Below are 22,139 nucleotides of genomic sequence, written 5' to 3' on the forward strand. Positions count from 1 at the left end.
CGGTACATAGTCGTCGTACAAGTGTATGGATGTCTATTAGGTAACGCTCAAATGTGGATGAAAGTAATGAAGAGCATTGTCCATTCATACTAATACTAACTACGACCATAGCGAAAGGCTAGGCTAAGAAAAAAGGTAAACAGGCTAAGTATCAACCCTGGCAGCTAGCCGATTTCAAAAGGTCTGTCGTCACAGGAGAATATCATAATCCACAATCGTGGTTAAAGTGAATATGTGCATGATGAAAGCTCGGGCGCAAGTTTGAACATGAAGTTGATAGAATAAGAGTAAACCCTGTAATAGTAAAATAATGAAAAAAAAAGAGGAAAACTAAAGACTGAGTAGCGATTTCAAACACGAAGCATTATGGAATTAAAGCTAAACGCTGTTGTGGTATCTTTTTGCTGTTAACGAGTCAAGTGCAAAGAGCAAAGGGAAAAGCACCAAGGAAACTCGGAAAACGGAAATAAACACTGAAGCACTTTTGAACCAGAAAAATGCAATATGACGCTGAAACTTTTAATGTCGTAAAGTCGTGAGGTGTAAAATTCGGCAAGGCCAATGGTGGGTGCCATGACGGGATCTCGATATGCTTATTTTCCGGAGCGGAAGATACGGTCGAGGAAGCCACTGGAGGAGCCCGTGCGTGTCATTGGCTTTGGGCTAAACCCAAGTGAGAGACGGCGCTTGGTGTCGGCAGACGAGGCCTAGTAGGATCCATATGTCAATATTTGCTCTAATAGACATACAGACCAGATATTTGGTAACAATCACGACTTACTCTTTCCCGGCTGGTAGAAACCCTTCGCTCCCTCTCATTGGACATGGACAGAGATCGCTCCATCTTGACCATCTTGCCAATCTGACGTTGCTCGTTCTTAAGCTTCTTCTTGTGCTTCCTCTTCTCTTCTTGGAGTTGTTCGAGCTGCATAGAGTGTTAGCCTGGTTCCTACCAACTAACACGGTACTACGGATTTACGGAGATGAGACATACTTCTTCAAGATAGTTATTCTGCTCAGCACTCCAAGCACGATTGGCGGTTTTGAGACGTCTTTGCAATTCTTTCAACCTTTCCTCCTTCCTATCTGTCCAATCCATCGAAATCATGCTCATTCCGTCCATCTCATCACTGTTGCGACGAACGGAGTCCTTGAAAGTGATACGAGAGGCGTGTGGAGGAGTTTCACCAGGTGTGTCGAAGTAAATCTACCCAATTGCATTAGCCCCACACTCACGCTTGAAAATCTACAGCAATTCCACGTTTACATGGGGTCGGGTGGTTAAGATGGAAACCCAAACTTACCGAACGATTGATGCTGGTATATGGACCGGCAGAGCGGCGCTCGGTTCGAACCTCGTGCTCGACCTTGTCCAAGGCGGCATGCCTGTCCTTCAAGGTTCGAAGAAGGCGAAGATTGGCCGCAACGAGCTGTTCGACAGTGCTCTTCTCGCAGATGTCAAGCTTCGAAATTTCTTGGAACTCCTTGACGGTCTCGGAGAGGATATCGGCCGTTTGTTGAATGTAGTCATTAACTTCACTCTTGCTAGCAATTGGCGAGTCATCCTCCCTGTTGGTGACAACTGTCTGGTGGAGGTTCGTAATCGAGACATTGACATCATGGAGAGGCATGATTCGGTCTGCCGGGGAGGGCATAGCAGTTGTGTCCAACTGCAGGTTTTCGGAGGACCTGTTAGTTGGAGTCTTTGCCGGTGATGGCGGCATGTTGCCGACGAAATATGGAACTTCTCTCGAGATAGGAATAGTGATCTTGTTGAGACTCTCCTCAGACATCGACCTACGAAGAGACTGTGAAGAGGGGGGTCGGGAAGGATCTTGATTCAAGATACGGATGGGTCGATCGAAATCCGGGACTGTGAGGACGTTGCTGGATACGGAAGCCATTGTTGATGGTGTTTTTCTTGGGGTAAGTTTCAATCGATTTGAACGTTCCAAATAATAATTTTGTGTCTGAAGTATTCTCCTCGAGGTTGAACCTTCCAAAGCACTCGCACCCAGTCAAATCCTGTTGTGTTTTTTTTTTGTTCAAAAGCCGACGCTCAACTATCCTCGAAGAACGAACGAACGAATGACTATCTAGAGAAAGATATACTGATGGATCGATATGATATATGGAGGGCGATATCGCAATTAGGGCGGCCGCTGAACAGATGGTCTAACGTCGGGTCTACCTTCCTTGTAATGCATGAAAGGGACCTTGGAATATCGAAAAGCTATACAGAATCGAAAGCTACTGGACGACTACGACAGTAACCTGGCTAAAGTAGTAAGGAGGAAGTCGAAGCCTACGAAGCCAACCGATTGGCAAACTGTCAGCCTGATATTCTTCGTTTTATTTTTGAAACATAAGTTGTGAATGTGCAGGCCTTCCGACATGCTACGTTTGGGGGGGACTGTATTGGGGCAAGTAGTAATTACAATTAAGGCAAACAAGGTTCTCCGCTTCTTGCTAATTCTCACTTACTGAGAGACAACGACTGTTATAGGGAAGTCCGAAATCGAGGAATTTTGCGAATACGCTAGTAGGACATGGACAACATTTAGCTTCACAGGTCCTTCGTCGAATCGGGAGAACCGGTCTTGTCTATATACCCTAGGAAGACCAAAAGTCGCCGGAAAGAAGTGGGTATAGCTTACAGATCTGCGGACCTTTTGGGCCGTGGATTTTGTCCCCGGATATAAATCTGGGCCTAGTCTACAGACCGACGAACCGGCTTTAGGAATGTCTGGCTTGTCTGCTTGGCTTTAAAACCTTGGCCAATCCCCACTGTCGTTGTCCTTAAGGGGTAACAACCTTAAAGTGGGCTCAATCGATGATTCGAGAAGTGACGAAAAATATCAAACAGATACGGTTATTTTAGAAAAATCGCAGCTAAGATACGTGCGTCCGGTTTGGGGGCCTTAAAGGAAGACAGAATAGAAGTTGCTATCTACTCGAACAGCTTCAAGAACAAGCAAAATCCACGTCTCCCGAATCCGTTGGGAGATGTCCGAAGGAAGACAATGTGATAGCGAATGGCTCACGGTTGGATTCGCAAAAATGTGGGCCTGTGGTGTTTCGAGCTTGGGAATACCCCAGAAGAACAAGATTGGACAAGAGTCTTGTGTCTCTTAAGATCTTATGCTCACGATAATATTCCTTTATCGCCCAGACCCGACCAAAGGATGGGAATCTGTCCTTTTATAGCTACACCGCCCCTTTCATTCGTAAAATATCCGTCGAGGAGATTCGGTGAGCACCCCCCTTGTTAACGTTGTCTCGAATCTCAGGCTGAGTTGTGGACACGATCCAGAACCTCACCTGATAGCCCAGACCTTTCATGAAACTTGCTGGTATGTAACTGGTTAACCTTGATCCAACCTCCATCCTGCCCCCAACCGAGACTTCTCCCTTGCGTCGTCTCGCCGAAAAGGAATTTCGTCTACAACCTACGGACAGTCATTAGATTTACAAAGCCCGTGATGAATTTCAATAGAAAAAAAAAAGAAAGAAAGAGGGAATACCCCGGCCGCCTGTAGTATCCTATTCAATCTCGTATACCAAGATCAGAAAAAGTAAAACCTTCAATAGGACCATAAATTCTATGAACGTGGCGCGCAGTGCCGCATATGCATAACGGGTTACTGTGTGATAGCGTCGACTTGGGTATCCTAGGGTACCCAGAAAATGTGGCCTACCATTGGATTACCAGTTCGCTTGGAATCTTGTTGAGCAAACGTTGCAGATTTCGGGTGCCCCCCATAAGAGTTGAGGAGACGCCATGCATCTTGGGGGGAAAGGAATAGCAACTTCGTGCATGAATAAGTTTGAATGGAAAGAGAAAAAAAATTTCCAAATTTTCTTAGGCCTGAACATCTACAGGGTAACAATCATTTGCTTTTTAACTTTGAAAAGCCAATTGCCTTTTCCAGGATCCATTGAACGATCCAGGATCTGAAAATATATCGTCAGGAAACTTCTGGATCGAAACCATTTCGATTGATATACATATTGTGCCTAGATCCTGCAAATTGCGATTAGCCGGGGGAGTAGAAATCGATCATGTCGTGAAACAGACCAGGACGACAACTCGATGATTTCCCAAGGTCTCGAAAACCCCCCGGCCAACGACGAGCCAGCCATCGTGGAGACCGTGTGCAACGTGCTCTTCCCCAGAGGTAACAAAGACGACTCTCTCGTGGTACCAAAAAGAAACCCGATCAATTGGGACCACGAAACCGCAGCAAGAATATCGAAACAGGTAGCAAATAAGTCCTCGTGATCAATCTTCCGGGTTTTTATGTTCCCCAGATGTGAAAGCGGTGTGACGACGCATATAAACCATGTACGTGATTATAATGTGCACAAAGTTAAGAGAATGGGGCCTAAAATTGTGAGAAAGGGACGATAATTGGACTTGTTCCCAATGACGTGGTTCGCCATTATATGTCCATTGAGGAGTTCGCGCTGCATTTCTCCTCGGTTTTGGGGTGTCGTGAAGGCGAAGCAAAGATGCATTAGCGGGCTGTCTTTCCAAAACGACGGCGGAAGGTACGGGTGCTTAGCTTCGCTCACCAGACAACCGGTCAGCCGACGTCCGACCTGCAACAACATCTTCAAAGCCCAAAACGCAGAAAGAAGGAAACATAACGGATTCCCCCACTTCCTTCTCTAGAAACCATCCCACACTTTAAATATGGGGGTAGGACAGAACGGGGAGATTTCCATCGAAAACAGAATAGCCATCGATGCCCATTGTGAAGCGAAATCCGAACATGGTATACGTACCTGACATGGACAGTCATTCGGTTTCAAGGTTAGCAAATAAATACGTATTGGGAAGTTTTCTCACTAACAAATTACGAAGGTAAATCTTCATACGCCTGTCATTTCAAATATTTCCATAGATTCCCCCAAGTTTTGACAAGATTTCTAGGAACTCCAGGGCCATGCATTCCTTGCTGTGGGAATATGCCGTCCATGTGTCGAGGCACTGATCGAAGAGAGCACCTACCCCCCCCTTTTCGAGATCGTATAATCTCACTACATCTTCTTCTTTTGAGGGATATTTCGACATGGCTGCTTCTAACCGCTACTCCTCAGGAGGAGGACGTACGTTGACATAGCGGGATCTAAACTGTGGAGAGAGAAAAAAAACGAATAGGCAAACGTTCGATTCGTAGTAGACGGAAAGGGCTACGCATCTAGCTAAACTCTCAACAGTTAGCTTGAATTCCTCAGGTACCCACATCGCCGTTAGCTCAACGTGTCGCATCTAGAATCGATGCTTCGTCGATCTCTTTGCTTTTTCTTAGTTGTCGTTTTTTGAGAAATCGTGGAGAAGATGGGCGATTTCGTGGTGGTACTGCACACTCGAGCTCTTAGGTCTAATTCAAATTATTCCAGCATCAAAGGCCCACCGACTTCCTGCCCTCCCCCCCACGCACACCCACATGTCCGCTTACGGTTGAATCGACATTAACAAATGCATGAGAAGCTCAAGGTAATGGAAAGAAGCAAATGGCTGCCTCGATTAGGTAGCAATTGACAACACGTGCAAACCTTGCAGATACTGGAGAGCAGACGAGACAAAAGGATCTTGGGACGAGAAATATGGACGTGGAACATGGTTTATTTTCTCGCAAGGTTGGAATAATAATTTTCTTCTTGCATAAACCCAGCTTTTTCTCGGAGAAAGTACGAGGGGGAATGGGGGTTGTGGGATTTTTTTGTTGTTGTTGGATTGATACTTTTTATGGAATATCTTGAGAGTTTGGGGTATGGGGAAGCGAGCTGAGGAAACATTCGTGGGCTGTATTATGGACCATACATGTCCACGGGGTTGGTTATGACAGCTGTTACTCTTACTCAAAGTGATGACTAGTTGTGTGATATATGCTGGGGCTTTAGTGACGGAGAAAACTGTACGCCGAATGCAAGTGTTCAGGTTATATGTCATGGAATCACGGCGACTACTATTGAGAGGTTGGGACGACGGCATCAATAAATAAATATATATAAAAAAAAAAAACCTAATAATGCAAATAATGCAAACGCCAAGTAGAGATAGATGGCAGAGATAGATGGTAAAAAGGAAACGCAGAAAAACAAGAAAGCAAGAAAGCAAAGAACGCGAACGCTAGTGATGATAAATGGCAGTTGATGGTAAATAAATGGCAATAGATGGTGGATCTATAGTTGTAACAGCTGTTAGTTTAAGCTCATCAAATATTTTTCAACCGGAATCTTACATATACGTGTTTAATCCACCACCTCGACGGCCCAGCCTCTCGAGGCATCCCGCACCTCTCACTACCCTATGTTGAGATGTTTAAAATTAGTACCTATTCGTTGTAAGAAAGAAGGGGTAGAAGGTTGGTAATTCTCTTACCCGAAGGGCACATTATGAGGTGCCTGCTGGGACGCTAGAGACCATCAATAGGTAGACGCCCCATCTTTTGTCTCCTATCTTGGACAACGTTTACGCCTATGAACCATCCCCGTTTTGCAGGTAGGAATGTTGGGCCAGCTCACCCTCACCAGCCCCATCTACCCACAGTGGCCACGGAAAGCTGGCGACTGCAAAACGGGGAACTATTAACGCGCCTTCGCCCCAATCCCGGGTACTATTAGGCCTAGGAGCCCAATCGCAGTACCTACCAGGAGCGAGACGGGATTCGCAGCATCTCGCCAGCGGAGCGTCACACATCCGACCCATGATGACATCACCCCCCTCATATCTGGGCGCATCTTCCCACGTCTTCTCGTCCGTTTGGAATCCGACTGCCTCATCGATGTCTGGGAAATAGAGTCAGATGTATCCAAACGGCCGGTAGACGTGGTGTACTACGGTATTCCAGTCTTCCCGTAGCACCGATGCTTCTTCCAGCATTATCGAATGTGTGACGCGCTGGTTTCCCCCGGTCGTCGACAGGGCCCACTGTTCTAGGGAGTTTGCGACTTCGGGTATCTGGGTTGGATCCCGCCGAATTGTCGCGTGTGGGGCCGGGGAGAGGGATTGGGAGCCATACCCCCTGAAGTTGGGATGGCACCATATGCGGTGCTCCTGTCAATTCAAAGTCCATTGGACCCGAATCAATTAGTGCAACCGCGGGCACCACCCCACCCGGGGCTTGTTAGGGAGCGGGCGGCACCAGCTGCACTAGGGCCTTGGCCGAAGCTACGGTAGTCTATACCAGAAAGTATGTTAGCCAGGTCCATCGCAAAATCTATGAAGAGCTTTGAAAGAATTGCTTACTTACAGCAACGGGCTGTACCCCATGTGCAGAGGGGGAGCCAATGCCACTGGCGTTGGTTTAGCGCTCCCCGAAGCTACGACAGCTGGTGCTGCTTGCTAGGTAGCTCCAGCCGGAGCAACGGTTTGCGGCTTAGCCTGTAAGCCGGTGGTAGGCACATCGGTAGAAAGGGTACCCCGGGCCGACTGGTCAGCGTCCGAGACGCCAGTAATCTGATTAACCCAGGCTGAAGGAGCAGCGAAAGCTGCTGGCGACCCTTTTGGTTCCACCTTGATGGCAGGACTGGACGGGCTTGTTTCCTCTGGTTTACCCACCGTGTCCAATCCCTTTTATCAAGGCCTGGGGCCAGCTGATCGGCATGCTGCCCCCGATAAACGTAAACGTCGTGATAGTTTACTTTTTTCCTATTGGAGACAAAAAAGTGGGGCGTCCACCAGACCCATTTCAGGTGACATATGAACCTATCTCGTCGGTATTGGGTTGGATCTGTGTTGGTGGTCTCCTTTTCGAGAGGCCAAGCTGCCGAAGCAGCAGAGGGGAGTGCTGTTGTAGACGTTTCTGTGCTTGACCTGTTAGGCTCAAAATTTATTTGCTCAATTGGTAGGGAATAGACGGAATAGGGGATGAAGGTGACGAAACGGAAGAAGGAGGAGAATGTACATAATGAATCAAGAGGAGGAGAATTTGATGAAATGGGAGGAGGAGAGCTCGATGAATGGGAGGAGAACTTGATGAAAGGGAGAACACGAAGTTGAGGAAAGGGAGAAGGTGGAGTTGATGAATGGGGAGGTGAAGATGAAGATGAAAGATTGGGATTATGGCTTAGGGCACCGCAATATTATGCTTGCGGATTGATATATCGAGATTCTACAAAGCAGAGATATGGTCATGTCGCAGGATATTCGATCCCGTCATAGAATCTAGAAATCCAATATAACACACCAAAAATAATTACATCCCGTCAATGATATCATCACCGCTTAACTCTAATCTCATTGCAAGATATCAAATCTAGCCCCGTTGCCAAATGCCAAATCCATCCATCTCATCCTATTGATACCAACACAACACCTTCAATCAATGGTGTTGTGGTGTTGCGATAAATGTGTTGCCCTGAGGTCAATATGTTGTATTTCCTAAAGAGGAAATACACCCGTTGCCAAAGTTGTCTGGCGCCAAGACTGCGCAACGCATCGCCATCAGGTGCGACACGAGACAATCCAACGACATCATCTCGCGACAATCCTCATTGCATTTAGACCCAGCCGAAAATCATCGTCGAACATTGTACCCGAAGACACGGCGAATCGACAGCACACACACAAGGTCACAATTAATCTATCCGGCGGGGCTTGCCGTCAAAGTCAACCATGGCGTCAAGTTATAACATCGAACCTCAGCCTACGTATGTCCATCATTTCCCATATCTTCAAACGCGTGAACGTAGCTAACCTCGACCCCAGTGGCAAGATCCTTCTCAAAACCTCCTCCGGCGACATCCAAATCGAACTATGGACGAAAGAATGCCCTCTCGCCTGCCGAAACTTTCTTCAACTTTGTTTAGACGATTACTACGTTGGCACAATATTCCACCGACTAGTCCCCGGGTTCATCATCCAAGGTGGAGATCCCACAGGAACCGGCCATGGCGGTGAGGCAATCTACGATGGAGGACTCTTCGCAGACGAGTTTAATTCCCGGTTACGGTTCAATCGTCGAGGTTTAGTAGGGATGGCGAATAGTGGACGGAAGGACGACAATGGATCGCAGTTCTTTTTTACACTGGGAGAGACACCGGAATTGACGGGGAAGAATACGATGTTTGGACGGGTGGTGGGGGATACGTTATATAATGTGATGAAGATGGGGCAATTGGAGCTAGAGGAAGTGGAGGGTAGCGAGAGGCCTATGTATCCACCCAAGATTCTAGGGTGTGAGATACTGGTCAATCCGTTTGAAGACATGAAGAAGAGGGAGACCAAAGTTTCAACGGCAGGGAAGGAGGAGAAAAAGGTGGTGAAGAAGAAGAAGCCGAAGGGGAAGCAGATGCTATCATTTGTGGATGGGGAGGATGAGGAACCGATGCCCGTTATCGCGAAGAAGAAATTCGATCCTAGGTTTACCTCGAAGCTACTGGATGTTGAAGAGCTGCCAACGGTGAAGCCAAAAACGGGAGAACCAGAAGAAGACCCGGAGCCGGAGCCAGCACCAGAAACGATAGTGTTGAAGGGCAAGTCTAAAAAGGACAAGAAGCGTTCACCATCCCCCGCTCGATCCCCGTCGCCCGAGAAAAACGAACTCGATACAACAAAAGAAAAGATCGAAGCAGTCCGAGCATCCCTAAAACGACGTGCGACCCCACCTCCTGAAGAAAAGCCTAAGCAAAAGCAGACCTCCCTCCTCGCTCTTCAGGCGTCCATGCTGCCACCTACATCGGTACCGGCACGCAAGCGGAAACGTGGCGCCAACAATGTCGACGCTGCGTATGAGAACAGCCTCCTCGAGGCGATGTCTAAATTTAAGTCAAAGCTTGTTGAAGCTTCGAAGAATGCACCAGAGGAGGAGGAGGAAGGCGCCATCGATGCAATGGATTTGGACAACGATGCCAAAGCCGAGAGCGGTGGTATTGATCCAGATGCCGATGAACAGAATACGTGTGATTTACATTTTATACCAAATTGTAAATCGTGTAATTGGCATGAGAATGCCGAGGGGCAGGAGGAAGATGATACCGACGGTGGTTGGATGTCGCATAAACTAACGTTTGAGAAGGATAGACTGGGCAAGGATCTGACTTGGAAGAGGAAGAACGAAGAAGAGTTAGTAGTGATTGATACGAGGGAGAAGGCGAAGGAGGTTCTCCAAGACGAAAGAAAACGAAAAGATGAGAGACGGAGCGGGAAATCATCGGCGTTTAGGTCCGACGGGCATCGGAGGAACCACCGAGATCACAGGGACAGGGACAGACGTGGTGATAGGGACAGGCGCTGATTCTTTTGAAGGTCCAGCGTTGGATACCCGCCTGCTTATCCATTGACTCAATGAGATTTTCTAGCACACTATAGCTTGGTTGCTTATACTTGATATATGCTTGAGTATATCATAGGTACCACCGACGGGTATTTTAACTTATATATATCCGGCGGAGGACTCACTTTGTCTCGGGCCCGGACGAGGGCTCGGAAAAGACTGGTTTATGAAGCCGGTGAAGTATTTAGCAACCATCCGCTGTAGTTTCCTAGCCTCAAATCGAGGCTGGTCATTTCTACTTCATGGCAAAAAAACGAATTTGTACATTAGCTAGAATACCCCGATGCATTGACGACCGATATTAATTGAATATACTATCGATACTGGTAGTAATATTATTATTACGGTACACAAATAACTCCCATCTGCATTAATTATCGCGATCTATTCCCCCAAGCCTGTCTAAATATCCCCGAAACCTCCTTTGCGACCTCCTCCTTCCCAACCCTCTGCCTCAAAAACACCTCCAAGTCAGCCCAAAACTCATCTCCTTCCAAAACCTTAACTACATCCCCAACCTCATTGTCAACATCCATCTTGACCACCTCCTCCGCCGTCTCAACTTTCTCAGCAGCTACAGCTACAACCGCCGTATCCGATAATGTAGCTTCGGCCTCCGACGACGGCCCAGCAGGAGTACTGGTAGGAACGGTATACCCTCCCGTAACCATAACACTGATCGTAACCTCGCCACCGTCCTCTGTAATCTCACTTAAAGTCTTCGAATCGCCCAAGATTTTGCCTTTGAGCATTAACCGGAGTTTATCTGACGGAGCGCCGGTTTTGGATTCGACTAGGGATTTTAGGGATTGTATTGTTGAAGAGAGTGGATGGGATTCTAGAGTTTCGTTGATGAATTGTGGGGGGCGTAGGGTTTTGAGGTGGACGGTCGCAGAGGCTAGTTGTGAGGGATCGCGAGGTTTGGACATTGTAGTAGGGAGTTTTGGGAGAGTGAACTGCGTTAAGTATGTGTGTTAGCTCTCACCGTTCTTTGAAAGAGGGTTGGGTGGATGATGAGGGCGATGGCGACGATGACGTGGGGGGTGAAGCACTTACCAAAGCCCTTGGAGGTAGCCTTTTGAGATCTTCAACATGGTCTGCAGCTATTGTGACGGGTTTGGAGGAGAGAGTAATCAGAACTGACTTCGCGAAGTCGATTTCGGTGAGTTTGGTGGCCATGGTGGGCGGTGGTTGATGGGATGATGTCGTGATGGAGGACGATGGCGGGGTGAGGTTGGATGTTGGAGCTTGGGAGCTTTTGGTGTCGCTGATGCTCGTTGAATGCAACGCAGCTTGGGTGTTTATCCAACATTACAGTTCATATTCATATCCAAAACTCGACTTCGATTACAAGGCAGGATTGATTGAAGAAGAGTCATTTTAGTTGAGAGTATATACACCATTAGGCTCTGTTATCAATGTATCTACTTCATTATAGAGGAGTAAATTATAATACATGAGGAATCGAACTTTTGTGGAGGTGTGAAGTAAATACATCTATCTTTTGCGCCAGGTTCAAAGAGACACCAGAGTGAAAGCGAAAAGAAAGGGGAAAAAAGAGAGAAAAGGCTGAATGAAGAGTGGAGATATTTCCATACAGCAGAGTTATCTTTCATTTTTGTAAGGGAAAAAAGTAAATATTCACAGGGCGTAGAAGGTAGCAGGGGTGGGGGAGTGGCGAGGGAGGCTCGTTAAACTCCATGAATATAGACGTCCAAAAATATACAGGCCATAAGGAAATATTTACCATGTGTCTGTTCATATGCTAAATGACTGGGAGGATGGACTGCTAGGGGTTGTACGCTCAAAAAGATGATTTAGTCCTTTAGAACATGCCACCGCCCATACCGCCCATACCGCCTCCCATACCACCAGCCGGTGGTGCCTTCTCTTCTGGAGCGTCGACAATAGCGACCTCAGAGGTGGCGAGAAGGGAAGCAACACCAGAGGCGTCAACAAGACCGGTTCGGACAACCTTGAAGGGGTCGATGATACCGGCAGCAATCATATCGGTATACTCTCCCTTAGCGGCATCGTAACCGTTGTTGAAGTTAGGGTCGGCCATGACGTTAGCAACGACAACGCTACCTTCCTCGCCAGCGTTCTCAACGATCGTCCTAGCAGGGCGGGTGATAGCAGACTTGACAATGTTGATACCAAGAGTCTGATCTGGGTTACCACCCTTAAGTTCGCTAAGGATGGCAATAGACTTGAGGAGAGCGGTACCACCACCGGGAACGATACCCTCCTCAACAGCGGCACGGGTGGCGTTCAAAGCATCGACGACACGATCCTTCTTCTCGCCGACCTCAACCTCGCTGGAGCCACCAACCTTGATGATGGCAACACCACCCTGCAACTTAGCGAGACGCTCCTGGAGCTTCTCCTTCTCGTACTCGGAGGTGGCGGCATCAGCAATAACACCACGGATCTGCTCGCTTCTCTGAGCAATAGCATCAGCAGAACCCTCTCCGTTCAAGATGATGGTGTCCTCTTTGGTGATGGTGATGCTGCCGGTAGATCCGAGCATGTCCGGGGTAAGCTTGTCGAGCTTGATGTCGAGCTCGTCAGTGAAGACGATACCGTTGGTCAAGACGGCAATATCACCGAGGATGTTCTTTCGGTTGTCACCGAATCCAGGGGCCTTGACGGCAGCGACCTGGAGTTGGCCACGGAGCTTGTTGAGAATGCAGACAGCCAAGGCCTCGCCATCAATGTCCTCGGCGATGATGACAAGTGGTCGTCGCTGCTGAGTAGAGATTTCAAGGGCTGGGATAATGTCCTGGACAGCAGAGATCTTCTTCTCGGAGAGAAGGATGAGAGGCTTTTCGAATTCGACCTTCTGGGACTTGGCGTCGGTCATGAAGTATGGCGAGATATATCCTCGGTCGAACTTCATACCCTCAGTAACCTCGAGCTCATCCTCGATGGTCTTTCCCTCCTTGACGGTGATGACACCCTCCTTTCCGACCTTCTCCATAGCACTGGCAATCAACTTTCCGACGTGCTGGTCGCCATTAGCAGAGATAGTGGCAACCTGGGCGATTTCGGCGGAGGTGGTGATTTCCCTCTTGTTCTCCTGGATGTACTTGATGGCAGCCTCGACGGCGGCCTGGGTTCCTCTCCTCAAGTCCAGTGGGTTGCATCCAGATGCAACGTTCTTGGCGGTTTCGGTGAAGATGTAGCGGGCAAGGACAGTGGCGGTAGTGGTACCGTCACCAGCAATCTCATTGGTCTTGCTGGCAACATCTTGGAGCAGACGAGCACCGAGGTTTGCGAAAGGATCTTTCAATGTGATAGCCCTGTGGAAGTATGGGGTTTAGTATATGATTTTAGGATCGAATATTTATGAATAATACGAAAAAAAAAAACTTACTTGGCCACGGTAACACCATCCTTGGTGATCTTTGGGCTGCCGTAAGGGCTCTCTATCAGGACATTTCGTCCCTTAGGTCCTAATGTGACCGCAACAGCCTTTGCCAAAGTCTCCACACCCTCGAGCAGCGAAGCCCGACCCTCGATTCCGAATTTCAATTCCTACAGTGACCGCATCGAATTAGTCTTTCGAAGTGGGGTGATCACAAAGGCAATTGAGTATGAGTACATACCTTATGTGCATATCTCTTCTGCTGCAAACTAGGCTGGATAGCAGTAAGTGGACGAAGCCTTCCTACAGAACCGGATCTCAAGGAAGACCGCGCGGTCGATGCAATAGCCCGATGCATGGTGAATGACGAAACAGAAAGAAAGAAAATTAATTACGTACGATCCTCAAAAATGACGGAAAACAAAGCTAGCAAAAGATGCTATTTTGTAAGGGTTGCACGTAAACACGCAAGGGTATCTGGGGGAAGAGGAAGGGATAAAGATGAGGGAGAAGAAAGAGAGGGTGGGTGGAAGATTTTGTGGAGAGAATTTCGATAGCTCGGTCTGTTCGTGGAATGTCGCAGAATCAAAAGAAAAAATTTTGATAGTGGCGGGAAAATGTGTTGTGGGTGTGGTTGGTTGCGAGGTGTTTGCTTATCTGGAATTTCCTATCGTGGAGAAACCGCGGTAATGGCGCTTCCGTGAGCTCTATTGGTGGACATGTATTCATTCATAGGGTTCTGTACAAGACTAACAGCTACAGACAAAATCTGTATTCGATGAGACTGATAGTCGTTTCAAAGGATAGAATGAAGGATGAAAGTACCCTTACAGAATTGATAGATATCACAGAAGCCTTGGTGGCTGGCTGGCTCACGCCATACATGTGCTGTGTTATGTCTACATGCGGATGTATGAAGTATGATATATCGATGTCATACTATTCGCAGCTTCGATAGGTACCCAGATATATAAGGAGTACTAATATAAACCTGATTACTGGATTCTGATGCCGGCTTCTGACCCGAAATCGCGGCTCGGGGCGCTACATGACATGCCGTAGGCACTAAGTCGAGTGATGAGATGCTCCTGTCACCAATCCCATGGGTTGTCGATACTTAATTGTATCTCCATGTACCCAGGTACTTCTTGCCTCTGACCTCCATACTTGAACCGAAGAGAGTAGCAACATCATCTGAGATGTGTAAGATGGGCTGAAAGCGGCTGAGCTAGCAGTGCAGCGAGGGAGAGATAGCTATTGCAGAGATACCATGCACGAGCAGGCAGCTCTTCGGTACGACAAACCGTATGCATCATCCTAAAATTCCACCACTCCATACGAGGGAATACCTACCAGGTACCTTCTTAGCAGTCTCCCTACCAGCCCTCAGGGATGTGATGTATGTAGTAGGTAAGGATGTTAAGTATGTGTTCGAGGAGACGGCAGTAACAGCAAGCGGTAGTTTAGGTGGGGCCACCCAGGAAAACACATCGAACGATATCCGAGCAGGGAAAAGCTGCTTGCCAGCCCACGCCAAAGTTTTACACCACATTTTCCAGTCGTTCGACCAGCTCGACCTTTCTGTCCAAACCCCCTTTAAACACCCCATCATCCTCGACAAAAAAAAAAAAAGCCCGCAGACCCGTGTCCGTAGGATCAAACTTCATCTTTGGCTTCGTTCAGGTACGCTTGTCTCTTCAGAGTAGCATAAATACCAGCTGTTACCGTCGTTTTGTTGAGGGGTCGCCAGCTGCCGGCTACCTACTGTTTGACAACGACGACGACAACTAACTGCCCCTCATTGAACCACCCTCAGCTTACCACCAACTTCGTCATTAGCTCAATAGACCGAATTTCTCCACCAAAATCCATCAAAAATGGTATTGCAGTGACCTCTCTCCGACAATGTTTCGTCTCGACGCGTTACTAATGACAGTGCTGTTGATATGTAGTCTCGTTCAGGGTGAGTTTGAATTCACGACCTGTGCAACCCCACCTTGGTACCTTCCAGGATCGGAACAAACAAAATAGACATCTTTAAAGCGATATAATGACGAGACCTGAAAACTCTTCAAATCTTCGATCATTCGAGCTGCTTCTACCGGATCCGATATGGGGACCTCGTTATAGCTCATGTCACTGACTGGTCGTTCGTTCGACCACTCTCTAGCGTTACTGTCGCTTCCGACTGCATATCAACTTTCGAGGAACTCAAGCTTAGAAAAACCTCCCGGTACATCATCTACAAGCTGAACGACACCAAGTCGTCAATTGTCGTCGACAAATCCTCCACCGAAACCGAATACGACAAGTTCTTGGGAGATCTTCCAGAGAACGACTGTCGATGGGCTGTCTACGATTTCGCATACAAGCTCGCCGAAGGTGAGGGCGAGAGGTATGGAATACATGGCATCAATGACCCTGGACGTGGCTTTGAGTACTGATTACGTCCGTAGAAACAAGATTGTCTTCATCTCCTGGTCCCCTGACAACGCCCCAATCAGAGTATGAAACCGAAGAGTTTTTCCCTTTTTTTTTATATCTTAGAAACTTGAGAAAGCATAAAATGGACTGCTAACCATTTAACTCTTACAGAGCAAGATGGTTTACTCTTCTTCTAAAGACGCCCTGAGGCGCGCTTTCAACGGTATCGGTGCCGATATTCAGGGTACCGACTACGCTGAAGTCTCCACCGAGGCCCTTCTAGACAAGGTTAATAGGAAGTAGATGGATCATCTTGGGGTCCGAGACCACCGACCCTCACCATACCGCTCCCTGGGAACGAGAATCCTCTATACCTTGCTGTCGATGCGGCTAATTGGATGGTTGGGATTACCTAGCAAACCTCGTCGACACTTTGTTCCGTCTTATTTTTCTGTTCGCGACCATTGTCCTTTCTGTGAAGCACGTTTAAATGAGAAAGATCTTTCATCCCGAGAGGTCCCTTTTTGTCTTTTCGGATGAGATGCATTTCTACGTGCTGCCGTTCCTTTTGTCTCTAAGGTCTATGGATACATGATAATACGCATACAGATATTATTTTTCTTCTTCCTAGATTCACCACTCACCCGGATATCCGTGGCAGCGAGAAAGAGTCCCCCGAGAATGAGCCCGCGGTGTATCGGCCGCATATTACCGGGGAGGCAAAGCTGGCCAAGGGAAAAGGATTGCGTCTTGAAAAAATACCTACAAAAAAAAAGATATCGGGTCTGACCACATGTGACGTAGGGTCCAACTGTTGATTCTTCGAGAAAAGCTTTACTGTGCAAAGCCGAGGGTCAACCGGCTGAGGTCGTAGGCGCGTCTAAGATGATATCTGCTGCCGTACTTCGTACAACTTGGGGTATTTGTTCGCAGGAGGGAGAAAGGAGTGGTAGCGAAAGGCGAATCGAGTCATGAATGGGCGGTGATTGAACATGAAGGGCTGCTGTGAACAACAACAAAGCGACCGGCAGCCCAAAAAAAGCCAGCCAGCACAAACCAACCTCCAAGTTTTCCCCCTTCGCTCGCTGCAACTCAACTCAACCTTCTCCTTCCTCCAACCAACCCACCTCTCCCACCATCTAGTCGCCACTGACGTCTGTCGATATCAACCTGTTCCCACCCGCGAATAGCACGAAACGACCTAAAATTTGTCGCTCTCGTCTTCTCAGGTAATTCGATTTCCGTAGCATCTCCAGCGACAACGTTATCGAAATTTTTTTGCATTTTTTTTTTGCAAATTTTTTTTTTCGAGGTTCGGCTTTTGGATGGCTTTGGACGTTGGCGATATGCCACGGCAGGATATCTTTTTTTTGATGTTTGTTTTTAGCATGTCTTCGAATAAGCCTGTCAAGAAAAAAAGTCAACCACCAAAATTTTCGGGCTGTGACCCGAGTCGAGTCCTTGATCTAGCTTCCATCGCCTCGGCTTCCCGACAAATGCACGGGCGGGACTGTTGCTAACATTGTGACTTTGATCAATGTCCAGATAGAACCCCTCACGACTATCCTTAACGACCGTCCGTCTTGATCCTAACCTGATTCCGATCCAATATCCATCCAACCACAAAAATGACCGGCAAAGGGAAGTCCATGGGTGGAAAGTCTGGCGGAAAGGCCGGTGGTGATGGCGTCCACAAGACACAAATCTCGCATTCGCAACGAGCTGGTCTGCAGGTACGGTATTCTAGTTGCAAACTACAATTCCTTTCTTTTTCCCATTCCTCTGGTTGTTCACCGTAGACACATTTTTTTGATCCTGCTTGTTGGCCTGCTTGCTCGCATGGCCATGCGACTGGGTCCCACCAATCACATAACTGCCACGCAACACCATGAGGCTTCCCCACACTCTACTTCCGTTTGACAGGCGGCTCTTGCTTTTGCCTCCTCTCCGACGTGCGACCATTATCACGCGAAGGATCCGTTTCTGTTTCTATTGTTGCTTGGGAGGACTGGATCCTAATACTCACTCGTGTTTCTTATAGTTCCCATGCGGTCGTGTCAAGCGTTTCCTCAAGAGAGACACCCAGGGTCGTATGAGGGTTGGAGCTAAAGGTAAGAAGATCCTCCTGACGGGCTTCATCGAACCTCGAACACGTTAGCAACCATGCACGCCATTGATGCCGTACTGACCCCGACTTTTGCTACATCGTAGCCGCCGTTTACGTCACCGCCGTTCTGGAGTACCTTACAGCCGAAGTTCTCGAACTCGCTGGTAATGCTGCCAAAGACTTGAAGGTCAAGCGTATCACCCCTCGTCACTTGCAGCTGGCTATCCGTGGAGACGAAGAACTCGACACCCTTATCCGAGCTACCATTGCAAACGGTGGTGTCCTGCCTCACATCAACAGAGCTTTGTTGCTCAAGGTCGAAAAGAAGAAGAAGGGCGGTGCCACTTCTTCTTGAATTTGAGACTGTCTTTATTTTTCTTCTTTGTTTTTTGAATCTCTTGCTATCAGAGCCTTTCCTTTCAACTCGACTGAAAAAACGCCATTGACTTTGTCCTTCCGAATAAACGTGGACTTTTAACTCGACGCCTCGCAAAACGGATACCCTGCTCCATTTTCGAAATTATGGAACTATGAATTTTCCTCGAACTTCCAAAGCCAACCGTTAACTCCACTTAGCGGCCTCAACTAGGATTTCTCTCTAGTCGTTTCTGACTCTAGGACTTTCCTCTGCGAGTGCTTCTACGATGGTCTCTACCACTGCTCCAACATTACTACAACCATGTTTTGTTTTTCTCCTTTCCTTGAATAGCGGGACCCCCATGCTTTGGCAGCAGCTCCTTTTCTAGCTTTTTAGTTTTCAACGGGTAGCGGGTTCTTTCCTTTTGTCTTATTGCATGCGTGTGGCATTCTGAGGGGCTTTTTGATTTTGCTTTTGCTATGGATATTTGTACTACAGACGTCCTAGAGAAGGAGAAATAAAATAAAAGACAAAAACAAGATTTCTGTATAAACGTTGGAAATTTTTTGGTTGGTGTGGCTTTTGCGCATTAATCCTCTTCCTCAAAAAGTTTAACGATTGTCAATTCCTTGCCATGGATCGATTGACTGGCGCTATCGCCGTAGATACGCATAAAAGGCTGCAGAAGGATATGCAGCCGGGCTAGGGACATAGCTCCCGGTGCCGGGCTCCGCTTCTTCACTTTTACGGCCTATAAACGTAAAGTACCTTGAGCGGGCAGGTTGGTTTTAATTTACGTAGCTGCGAGCTCCAGGGTGGTTAATTGGTCCGTTCGCGGATCGAAACCAACTAAGGTTTTTGATAGTCCCGAAGAATATCGACGTGCAGACCGCATTGAATTCTATTTAAATATTTTTCGATCTCTGGCTATCGGAGAAGGCTTTCCTCCGGTTTCAGCTCCGAGTCTGTACTGTTTCTCGTCCTAGCGTCTTGCTTCATGCCAGCGCAGTGTTTGCAATGAATTTGCGGGTTCTCGTCATGATGATGTGTTCGTATGCTTCCGAATTCGAATATCAATTCTTGAGATGGCCGTACGGCAAACGGGAATCCAACATATCTAACATTATTACGAATTAATTGTATTAGTATCGAAGGGAGGGGGGTGGCGGTAAAAACGCAAGTTAAAGGTACGCAGCCGTCCGATTTATAGTTTCAGGTCAGGTACGGAGGGTAAACCACCTTGCATATCATAAAGCAGCAGGATTCGAGGCTAATGATCGGGTAGATATTTTACTTTTTCCTGCACCGGCATTACTTACCTATTGCTTTGTACGACGTCAACTTTTTTATTTTTTTTATATATTTTTTAATGGAGCGAATAGACGTTTGCTGACTGCACAAAAGCTTAAAATGGCCGGCCTGCCACACATCTGTCATGTGGCTGTAAGTCAAGATGGCAAGGGGTGGCTGATGGATTCTGTGATTAAGGGAAAGGTCCTTGGTTCGAGACAAGAGAGAAAGGGGGTGTGGGAATGCAAATGGACGAGCAAGGGGAAACCGCAGGTACATATCGCCCGGAGCGATGTGATTGGAATCTTGATTATCGGAAAAACCCAACGAAAGGATTCTGTTGCAGCTTGCAGCTCGCCTATGAAAGTGTGATTTCGATTGCAGCGCAGGGCACCCTCCGTATGGGAACGGCAGTTCTTTTTGATGGGTGGAAATCGTTGGAACGGTTAACCCTGGTTGATTGTTGGAACGGTTGGCACCATTTTATATCAGGAACTTTTCTTATTTTCTATTTGTCTTGTGACTGTATATGGATGTACGTAAGTTTTTAAATTTTACGAGGAGCTGAGGAACGGTGGATTGGAACAAGGCCGGCTTGCGAACCTTGCAGGATGATTCGGGTGCCAGCCGCCGGTGGACGTGAAGTGAGTGTTCTGGGCTGTCGATATCCGTCCGGTCGATAGCGAGCCTGCAGCGGATGGAGAACGGCTTTTATATCACATCGTTGGTTTTCCCCTTCGCATTCCCAACTTTCTTACCCCTGCAAGAGCAGCTACCTAAGTATCCATTGCGAGGGAAGCTCCGGGAGCTGGAACGGGAACCGACTGTTTATTAAGGAGATATTAGCCCGAAATATCCAATCGGTACTCCATACGTTCTCTCCTCCATTTTGTTTCTTTTTGATATCATGAAAGGTAAACTCGTTCAGATCCGCAACCAATTGCATGCGTTAGCTGAAATGGAGCTGCCCAAAGTTCCCGCTCCCGCGCAAGCCCTCCCAGGGAATCCAAACTAGTCAACGGGATAGCTCGCCTTTTTACCATAGGTTTTTTGCAACAAAGACTCGAAAGATCTAGTTTGGTTTCGGGACGGGCAATACTGACAACAGCGGTTTAGCCCTTCTTTCCCCAGTCGAAAGTTAAAAAAGGCTGTCGTCGAACTTGTGCCGAAATTTGAAATGAAACTCTTTTTTTGATTGGGGAAACACCTCTTTTGGGGAATTTTTAATTTTTTTTTGCCCTTGTTGCTTAGCTTGCCAGCTCTCGTGTACCCCTTAATCATCATGCTACCGGTTTAACGGGGGCGGGCACTTTCATGGAGACGTTGAGCACAAATTTGTTTTTTGAGACGAAGAGAGAAGGAGCTCTGTTCTACAAATAAGTATCTCAAAGGGGTGTTCTTTTTTTTTCTGGCTAGATTGAATTCTTGTGATTTTTATGGAGAGTGCATTAGGTGATATAAGATTTTTCTTGACGTTCAATAACAGAGACCCGTAGACGGAATAATAAATTAGAAACCTAGCAGATGCGTCCATGCGGTTTCATTCGTCGGGCTATATCCCGTCCGCAATAATCAAAAAACGTGAGATAAATTAGGAAACGAAGACTAACTTTTTCACAGCCTCTTTGTTCATCGATTTCCCGTACCGAAAGAAACAAAAAAGAAAGAAGTCTCAAATTTCCTTTTTGGCGGGTGCGTGTCTACTATATTTGCAAAAGGGAAACGAGATGAAGGGAGAAGAAGAAGAACCCACCATGAGTCGGGTCCCACGCGCAAGCGCGCCGAGATTCGATAGCCCTCTAGAAGGATCATTCACCCCCTCTGGAATGGAGTGTTTTAGAAACGGGATAAGACATGAAAGCTGGGTTTAGCTCGAAGGTGGATTCTGTTGATATCGAGCTGTTCAAACGGACAAGGACCATCCGTCGGGTTCGTTCTCCTCCACCCCCTTTAAGCTTGTGAGTTTTGCGAAGGAAAAAGAATTGCAGGAGAGACAAGTGACAAAAGCTTGTGACCGACAGGACGATGGCCGTGTGTATGTACGACCGTAGATATATTTATAAATATATATTTACCTAGGCATACATGCAGATAGACCGGTCCCATATCCGGTTCTTTAGTCTGGACTTTTGGCAATGCATGTTCAGATTTGGAGCAAGAGAAAAATATCGACCCAAGTGATTATCATGTTGTTACGCAGCATTTATCTGTGGTGAGACCTAGGCCCGGGAGAAGAAGGGGAAAGGGAATGGGATGGGATGGGATGGGACGGGACGGATTGACTCTCGAACATTTGATATTGCCATC

General features: G+C 47.4%; 7 protein-coding genes across 7 annotated transcripts; 4 read left to right on the forward strand and 3 right to left on the reverse strand.

Annotated features, from left to right (window-relative positions):
- Window positions 1-593: 593 nt before the first annotated feature.
- Window positions 594-1,904, reverse strand: DFL_002590 (uncharacterized protein; the record flags this gene model as incomplete). Its single annotated transcript, XM_067631398.1, has 4 exons — window positions 594-707; window positions 782-925; window positions 995-1,207; window positions 1,305-1,904. The coding sequence occupies 4 exons, from the start codon at window positions 1,902-1,904 to the stop codon at window positions 594-596; spliced, it is 1,071 nt and encodes a 356-aa protein (XP_067493947.1).
- A 6,722-nt stretch (window positions 1,905-8,626) lies between these two features.
- Window positions 8,627-10,247, forward strand: DFL_002591 (uncharacterized protein; the record flags this gene model as incomplete). The annotated part of the gene is made up of 2 exons (XM_067631399.1): window positions 8,627-8,661; window positions 8,720-10,247. The coding sequence occupies 2 exons, from the start codon at window positions 8,627-8,629 to the stop codon at window positions 10,245-10,247; spliced, it is 1,563 nt and encodes a 520-aa protein (XP_067493948.1).
- A 413-nt stretch (window positions 10,248-10,660) lies between these two features.
- On the reverse strand, window positions 10,661-11,465 carry DFL_002592 (uncharacterized protein; the record flags this gene model as incomplete). The annotated part of the gene is made up of 2 exons (XM_067631400.1): window positions 10,661-11,242; window positions 11,343-11,465. The coding sequence occupies 2 exons, from the start codon at window positions 11,463-11,465 to the stop codon at window positions 10,661-10,663; spliced, it is 705 nt and encodes a 234-aa protein (XP_067493949.1).
- Window positions 11,466-12,111: 646 nt separating this feature from the next.
- DFL_002593 (uncharacterized protein) lies at window positions 12,112-14,011 on the reverse strand (the record flags this gene model as incomplete). Its single annotated transcript, XM_067631401.1, has 3 exons — window positions 12,112-13,588; window positions 13,663-13,823; window positions 13,895-14,011. The coding sequence occupies 3 exons, from the start codon at window positions 14,009-14,011 to the stop codon at window positions 12,112-12,114; spliced, it is 1,755 nt and encodes a 584-aa protein (XP_067493950.1).
- A 1,039-nt stretch (window positions 14,012-15,050) lies between these two features.
- DFL_002594 (uncharacterized protein) lies at window positions 15,051-15,500 on the forward strand (the record flags this gene model as incomplete). Its single annotated transcript, XM_067631402.1, has 2 exons — window positions 15,051-15,336; window positions 15,493-15,500. 2 exons carry the CDS (start codon window positions 15,051-15,053, stop codon window positions 15,498-15,500), a joined length of 294 nt encoding a protein of 97 aa, XP_067493951.1.
- Window positions 15,501-15,530: 30 nt separating this feature from the next.
- Window positions 15,531-16,380, forward strand: DFL_002595 (uncharacterized protein; the record flags this gene model as incomplete). The annotated part of the gene is made up of 5 exons (XM_067631403.1): window positions 15,531-15,533; window positions 15,606-15,616; window positions 15,824-16,048; window positions 16,110-16,158; window positions 16,249-16,380. 5 exons carry the CDS (start codon window positions 15,531-15,533, stop codon window positions 16,378-16,380), a joined length of 420 nt encoding a protein of 139 aa, XP_067493952.1.
- A 1,325-nt stretch (window positions 16,381-17,705) lies between these two features.
- DFL_002596 (uncharacterized protein) lies at window positions 17,706-18,539 on the forward strand (the record flags this gene model as incomplete). Its single annotated transcript, XM_067631404.1, has 3 exons — window positions 17,706-17,810; window positions 18,119-18,188; window positions 18,289-18,539. 3 exons carry the CDS (start codon window positions 17,706-17,708, stop codon window positions 18,537-18,539), a joined length of 426 nt encoding a protein of 141 aa, XP_067493953.1.
- Between the last annotated feature and the right edge of the window lie 3,600 nt (window positions 18,540-22,139).

This window comes from Arthrobotrys flagrans, assembly GCF_004000055.1.
Source record: "Arthrobotrys flagrans strain CBS H-5679 chromosome Unknown unitig_3, whole genome shotgun sequence".
NCBI classification, from domain to species: Eukaryota; Fungi; Ascomycota; class Orbiliomycetes; order Orbiliales; family Orbiliaceae; genus Arthrobotrys; species Arthrobotrys flagrans.